The following is a 7,264-nucleotide window of genomic DNA, read 5'->3' as shown; positions in this document are numbered from 1 at the left end:
GCGCCCTGCTGGTGAGGACAGTTTCAACTCCCGGTGAAGAACCAGGTGGTCTGGGTCAAATCAAACAGAGGCTCTGATCGAGGCTCTCCGGGGGTCTTGAGGGTCTCACAAAACGAGGACACGTTTCCCTCTTTAAATGCTGGGAAAGAACTGGCCTGGCCTGACCTGGAACACGTGGGTGGTTCTTTTTTTCTATCTTAATTTTTTTTTTTAAAGAGTGGCATAATTCTCTGACAGTGTCTCTTGTAACATTTTGTCAAATTTAGTATGGATTTTTTTTTATTTTTTAGATAACTTCTTGTTAATTTTCAGGTAATTTATCAATGATGTGCTGGTAGATTGGGGGGGGGGTGAAGACACAATTATGAAGAAAAATAATACAAAAAATAAATAAAACCAAAGCACAAGACTTAGAATGCAAAAATAGACATGCAGAAATCAGTGATGCCGAATCTGATTTCTTATGATGAACTTCTGGTTAAAGTGGCGACATCGCTTCAAATGAGGCTCCAGAGGTTTGAGTACATATCTAGAAAGTTCCCCCCAAATTATTCAAAATTAATCTGGTAAACTCCAGTCACGAACCATTAAATGAAGTCTTTTTTTCAGATATAAATGAATTAGTGATTTAAATATGTATAAATCCAACTGACACAGACATGGAACTACAGCGTCATGTGGTGGCAGTTGACGGAACAGCAGTTGTAGCTTAAAACGGTCAGTCATAACTTTCTCTTAATAAAAAATGACGCCACCCACCCACCCCCCCCCCCCAAAAAAAATGAAGGAAAAAAATCACATATCATCACATTCTTAAAATAATTGTCCAAGACATTTTTGGACAATTTTTTTTCCCCCGGTGACACATCGGGGGACTTGTTTCGGGGACGGACAGGAAGCAACGTGAGGTTACCCCTGCTGGAGTCTTGCAGCACTGTCTGGTAAGTTTGGAGCAAGCTAATTTATTTGTTTGAAAGCCGTTTTATTTAATTTTTTGAATTATCCATAGCAGCGTTGATTCACCTGGTCGAGGTTTATCTGCCTCGGCAGCTGAAGACGAACTTGACCAGAAAATCGATCATTTTGGGGGGGATAAATCCACGTCTTGTGGCCGTGGCGGGAGTCTGAGGGAGCCTCGTTGCTGCCGGGGGACAGCGAGGTTTGACTTTGAGACCAAGTCCGTGCGGCTCACTACGTCGCTGGCTTTAATTTTTTTTAACCTATTTTATTAATGTTCCATTCATTGTCTTCTTACGTTTGTTTTCAGCAAGCTAATATTCTTTTCTTTTCTTCTCAGGTTCAGGGTTTTTATTCCTGTAAAAGCTTAAAATGTTAAGAAGTGCGTCACTAAAGGTGAGTCGGAAACTGGTGTCAGTGGGTCATTTTCATCGTGCCGGCTGTTTATGAGCAGATGAACCAGGCAAACATTGGTTCCTTCCACTCTTACATACTGATTAATAGACGTCCGTGGTTGTCATGAGTAGAAGGGTTAGGAATGGATATTGGAGCACATTTTAATTGAGGGACCCTGGTTGAAAGCCACTCCTCTCGCTCTGGCTGCGGCTTCCTCCGTGTGTTATAGCTAGACTTGTTCAGTATTCTGGTATTTTGTGTACATCCGAACACTACGTTGACAGGTGCTTTTTAAAACCTGTAACACACTGACACGGGAAGCTGAAGAAGTTTTGGTTGATACTGACACAGGAGCAATGGAAATATTGAGTTTTCTACGTCCAGTCATGACCGGCACCTCCGCACTCTTCCAGGTCTTCCAGCAGGTGGTGAGGAGCAGGAGCACAGATGCCAGCCTCATCCTGGAGAGATGTAAGTCACCACGGCGTGCCAGAGACGCTTGTCTTTACTCTGGCATTAAAGGAACACCACAGGTTTTGTTTTTAAAGACTGCATTAGTGAGCTGAGACCTATGCTAGTTAGCTTAGCACGGTTAATGGCAGTAGATGGGAAGTGTTAGCGTACCCCGGGCTAAAATCGTCCTGTCTTCCAGCGATAAACCGGGTGCAGCTGCTAGGCCGAGTTGGTCAGGACCCGCTGATGAGGCAAGTGGAGGGGCGCAACCCGGTCACCATCTTCTCCCTGGCAACCAACGAAATGTGGCGCACTGGAGAGGGAGAGACAAACCCAACAGGTACGACGGCATCCTGGCAGTAGGAGGTTTTTTCAGAGCGGTGGGGTTTCAGTGGTAGAAGTTCATCAATGTATCAGGACTCATTGATGCAAACAGGCTGCAGGCCATCACCCCAGCGTGTGGAGGCTGCAGTCGACCCTCGAGGTTTCCACACGTGGACAAAATTGTTGGCACCCTTCCGTCAAAGAAAGAAAAACCCACAATGGTCACTGAAATAACTTGGAAATGACAAAAGTAATAATAAATAAAAGTTTACTGAAAATTAACGAATGAAAATCAAACATTGCTTTTGAATTGTGGTTCAACGGAATAATTTAAAAAAAACAAACTCACGAAACTGGCCTGGACAAAAATGATGGTGCCCTTAACTTCATGTTTTGTTGCACAACCTTTTGAGGCAATCACTGCAATCAAGCGATTTCTGTAATTGTCAATGAGACGTCTGCACCTGTCGACAGGTATTTTGGCCCGCTCCCCGTGAGCAAACTGCTCCAGGTGTCTCAGGTTTGAAGGGTGCCTTCTCCAGACCGCTTGTTTCAGCTCCTTCCACAGATGTTCAGTAGGATTTAGATCAGGGCTCATAGACGGCCAATGTTTTGTTCTTAGCCATTGGGTGTTTTTAGCCGTGTGTTTTGAGTCATTATCCTGTTGGAGGACCCATGACCTGCGACTGAGACCAAGCTTTCTGACACTGGGCAGCACATTTCGCTCCAGAATGCCTGGATAGTCTTGGGATTTCATTGTACCCTGCACAGATTCAAGACACCCTGTGCCAGATGCAGCACAGCAGCCCCAGAACAGAACCGAGCCTCCTCCATGTTTCACTGTAGGTACAGTGTTCTTTTCTTTGCTTCATTTTTGCGTCTGTGAACATGGAGCTGATGTGCCTCTCCAAAAAAAGCTCCAGTTTTGCCTCATCTGTCCAAAGGACATCCTCCCAGAAGCCTTGTGGCTTGTCAACATGCATTTTGGCAGATTCCAGTCTCGCTTTTTTATGATTTGCTTTCAGCAGTGGAGTTTTCCTCGGTCGTCTTCCATGAAGTCCGCTTTGGCTCAAACAGCGACGGATGGTGCGATCTGACTCTGATGTACCTCGAACTACCGAACTCTGTGCGTTCTGCTGAGTCCCTTTCTACTTTTAAGAGACAATTGAAGACTCAATTGTTCAGAGAGCACCGAGGCACTGAACCTGACTCTGCTCCTCTTTGTCCTGTGGTAGAATCAGTCAGAGGGTCCAAGACCCAGCACGTAGTGATTATGTAGCACTAACTGGGTTGTGTGATGTTGTATGTCTGTAATATATAAAAAAAAAGGGAGGGGGAGGCGACACTTCTTCTGCCACTAGATGGCAGTACCTGTGACCAAATCACAACTGAAGCACTTTTGCGCTTCCTATGGACTTTTCCTTAATTAGGTCTGAATTCTTGCTTGTGTTGTACGTCGCTTTGGACAAAAGCGTCTGCTCAATGAAATTGTAGAATTGTAGAACTGTAGAATGTACCTTGACCTTGGAGTTCACCTCTCATCTCTTTTGAAGTTCTGGGCTCTTTGGTTACTATTCGTATTATCTGTCTCCTCAATTTGTCATTAATTTTCCTCTTGCGGCCACGTCCAGGGAGGTTGGCTACAGTCCTGTGGACCTTTTAAACTTCTGAATATGTGCAACTGTAGTCACAGGAACCTCAAGCTGCTTTACCTTTAACGTGCTTTTCTATAATTTTCTTTCTAATCTCCTGAGACAGCTCTCTCCTTAGCTTTCCCTGGTCCATGCTCAGTGTGGTCCACAGCATGATACCAAACGGCAGAGTGACTTCTTGTCACCCTTTAAATAGGCAGACGGACTGATAACAAGTTTGAAGACACCTGTGATGCTAATTACAGGACACACCTGAGTGTAACATGTCCTTATGGTCAAATTGTTTTCAGTCTTTTCAAGGGGTGCCATCATTTTTGTCCAGGCCAGTTTCGTTAGTTTCTTTTTTTTTAATTATTCCGTTGAACCACAATTCAAAAGCGATGTTTGATTTTCATCCGTTAATTTTCAGTAAATTTTTATTTATTATTACTTTTGTCAGTTTCAAGTTATTTCAGTGACCATTGTGGGTTTTTCTTTCTTTAACGGAAGGGTGCCAACAATTTTGTCCAGGTGTGTAATAACAGGTACTTTGGCCTGGATGTGTTCCATCGTCTGAGCTGAGAACATTCAAATGATTGCATGGTCTGGTTTTGTTGTCGTCAGGATGGGGAAAAAAGCCTCTGAAACAAAATCACTCAGCATACAAAGTGTGGCAGATGGAGGTGAATGAATCGCCGCGAGGCCGCTCGCTCTCCCATGGAGCTCGAGAGTCACGGCTCTCTGGTCTGGTTATCGTTTCTGGGACGCGCCGTTTGTTTCTCCTTGTCGCATCGTGAGGGAATTATTCAACTCCCGTCCCTTCTGAGCTGAGGTCTATGAGAAGCAGGATATTTGGGCTTTAATCACAGTCGTCGTCGAAGTAGCAGTTGTACATATCTGTGCCCAGGTGATGCGAGTGCCGATTCTTGCCACTAGAGGTCGCCGCCTCACTTGTACGTGCCCCTCGTGGATGGTGAACTCACAGGCGGATGGTCTCTGTGTCCCTCGGCTGCATGTAAAGTGACTGTACACGAAGGGCGCCGAACACTCGCAGTGATACTGCGACTGTCCTTGCAGTATTCATGCGTAGTTCCAGACCTAAAGGATTTCTGAGCACGCTCACTGACAGCTTGTCGCGGTGAGGAGAGCGGCCTTCAGAATAGCCGCTGCATATGTCCCCCCCCCCCCCCCCAAGACATGTTAATGCGCAACTGATGCGTTTTGTTGCAGGTGACATCAGCCAAAAGACGACGTGGCACCGCGTGTCCGTGTTCAAGCCGGGCCTGAGAGACTTGGCCTACCAGCACATCAAGAAAGGGTAGGAACCAGGAACCTTGAATACATGGGAACAGCAGTGGTTCTGTTGAGTCTGGTAGAGACCCACCCTGACAGCTGTGTCACGTCCGGCAGGTCCCGGGTTCTGGTGGAAGGGAAGCTGGATTATGGGGAGTATGTGGACAAGAACCAAGTCCGACGCCAGGCTACCACCATCATCGCAGGTCAGGTGAAACATTTGCTTGTTAGCATTGCTGAGTGATCGCAAGGAGAAGCAGCCAGGCCGCACACGAATGACTTCCAACAGCAGCGGGAATTTGATTTAATGGTTATAAATGTGTCAAGATGATGCCGAAGCGACAACATTGGGATGGCGCTCTGTAATAACCGTGAATTCCTGCTGTGTCACCCCCACACACACAGGACGACAAGGAAGCAACTTTAAAATGCTGGTTTTCTGAGTAGAGTTTGGCTCTGAGTTGACAGGTTAGCTGGACGAGGTGTAAGGCTCCAGTTTTGTCGTGTAGAGCAAGCGTCTCTGAACCTGTCGGCGTGAGGATTCACTGGTGTCTCTCCTCCGCCTCCTCAGACAACATCATCTTCCTCAGCGACAACATCCGGGAAAGAACCTGAGGGCTTCTCCTGGTCCGACGCACTCACTACAGCCCCATTTTTCTTTTTTCTCCTGTTCATACAAAGTAAGACCGAGGAGCTGAACGCCACCACGTAAAGGACAGCCGGGGTCCACGACTGCTGCAGCACTGTATGTTTTTGATGGTGGCGCCTCCAACTGGTTGATAAAAGAAGACTCTCTGCCTTTCATGGGCAGAAGAATCCTGCTCTTGTTGTAGAACTGCACTCTTTTATTTCCTGTCGTATGACGTGTACATAACACACACACACACTTTTTTATTTTTGTTCAGTGTTGTTTCTGTTGTAAGAATATTGGCGCGGTGACAGAACAGTTCTTGTCAAATGTTTGTCATCCATCCGGTCCGGACTGAAAACGCGCCTCCTCCCTCATCGCGTCCAGTTTATCTCCAGAACCAGAGATTGCGCCTCGCTGCAGCCGCTGCACCTGAGTTGTCACGTGTCAGATGTCGCAAATTTGTGCAGTTTTCTGGAACCTTAAAAAAAAGAAGAATAACAATGATAAGAATTGGCTCCAGTCAGTGCAGGTCCACCAGGAATGAAGGTCAGTCAGCTGGAATGAGTGCAGGCTGCTGGGCTCCCTGAGCTGCATGCCAACCCTGCATTTGTGTTTCCCAGTTTTGCAGAAGTTTAATAAAACATCGTCCCCCCCCCCAAGAAAAAAGAAAACTCCAGATGTGTTGGCTTTGATCTGTTCCTTCATGTGAGCTTTGTCACTCCTGTCGGTCACTTCCTTCCTGAAAGTCCCCTCGCTGCTCTGTCACGACCCTCAAAACCACGATAAACCAAATAAAAACCAAAGTCAGAGAAAACTTGGAGCTCCAAACAGGACTGAGTAGGACGGAGTTGCTCGGAATTACCTGGAACTACTTTGTTTTGATGGGTGTCACAGGTGGACGCTGATTGGCCGCTCTGGAGGCGGGACCTCATCAAAGGTATTCTTGGCTTAATGTGACTGGTCGCTGCAACTGTTGGGCTCATTCCTGATTGGCTCCATCCTTTGCCGATATTTTAAGTCACATCAAAAAACTGCAGGACTTTAAAGATAGACATGCTCTGATTGGTCAGACAGCTCGGTGGGCGGGCCGAAGCGAGAAAGCTGGCAGAATCGAACAAGTAGGTCACCGGAAATCGGGGGAGTCGACTAAGAAAATAAAAGCACAAAAAGATCACAAGTTTGAGGTTGCAAGGTTTCTTTCCTGGGATAGATTTTTGTTTTTAATCATTGTAACTTCTCTCATGAGAATAAGAATCTTTCATTTATCCCACACCGGGAAAATTTAAATTGTTTCAACAGCATTTACACAGTTATGAAAAATAAACAGTAACATTTATATGAGACATAACTGCTCAAAGTAGGAATATTTACGGTGTCTTGTTTAATATGAATTGAACATTTTCAACATGTGCAACTTTAACATCCCTCTTACTCAATATGTAAAGTATCAGGAGAAAATACTCAAACCATCACCACCATCAAAGCCCTACTTCTACTGGAATACTGACTTGTGCTTGTGAGATCCTTTATTAATTTGATGGACCAATGAAGACAATTTCAGGCGCAGCAAAAACAAAAC

The 7,264-nt window shown here is 45.6% G+C and overlaps 1 protein-coding gene across 2 annotated transcripts; it reads left to right on the top strand.

The window, feature by feature from the left end:
* The first annotated feature begins 850 nt into the window (after positions 1-850).
* Positions 851-7,244, top strand: ssbp1 (single-stranded DNA binding protein 1). Of its 2 annotated transcripts, XM_086201771.1 has the most exons (8): positions 914-941; positions 1,010-1,159; positions 1,298-1,353; positions 1,767-1,824; positions 2,006-2,146; positions 4,992-5,079; positions 5,172-5,260; positions 5,626-7,244. In XM_086201771.1, exons 3-8 carry the CDS (start codon positions 1,330-1,332, stop codon positions 5,667-5,669), a joined length of 444 nt encoding a protein of 147 aa, XP_086057897.1. In that variant the 5' UTR covers positions 914-941; positions 1,010-1,159; positions 1,298-1,329; the 3' UTR covers positions 5,670-7,244. The 2 variants fall into 2 exon arrangements, with proteins under 2 accessions (XP_086057896.1, XP_086057897.1); XM_086201770.1 differs by lacking the exon at positions 1,010-1,159 and having other exon boundaries at positions 851-941; positions 5,626-7,240.
* Positions 7,245-7,264: the final 20 nt, after the last annotated feature.

This window comes from Aulostomus chinensis, chromosome 4 (assembly GCF_037954235.1).
Source record: "Aulostomus chinensis isolate RoL2024-O1b breed Wild chromosome 4, RoL_Achi_v1.0, whole genome shotgun sequence".
Taxonomy (NCBI): Eukaryota; Metazoa; Chordata; class Actinopteri; order Syngnathiformes; family Aulostomidae; genus Aulostomus; species Aulostomus chinensis.
The sequence above is the reverse complement of the archived record's forward strand: the minus strand, read 5'-3'. Positions and strand labels throughout refer to the sequence as shown.

Coding starts and splice junctions, on each gene's coding strand:
- ssbp1 (XM_086201771.1), top strand. CDS start 1,330: ATGTTAAGAAGTGCGTCACTAAAG. Junction 2,147..4,991: donor GGGAGAGACAAACCCAACAG/GTACGACGGCAT, acceptor GTTTTGTTGCAG/GTGACATCAGCCAAAAGACG. Junction 5,080..5,171: donor TACCAGCACATCAAGAAAGG/GTAGGAACCAGG, acceptor CACGTCCGGCAG/GTCCCGGGTTCTGGTGGAAG.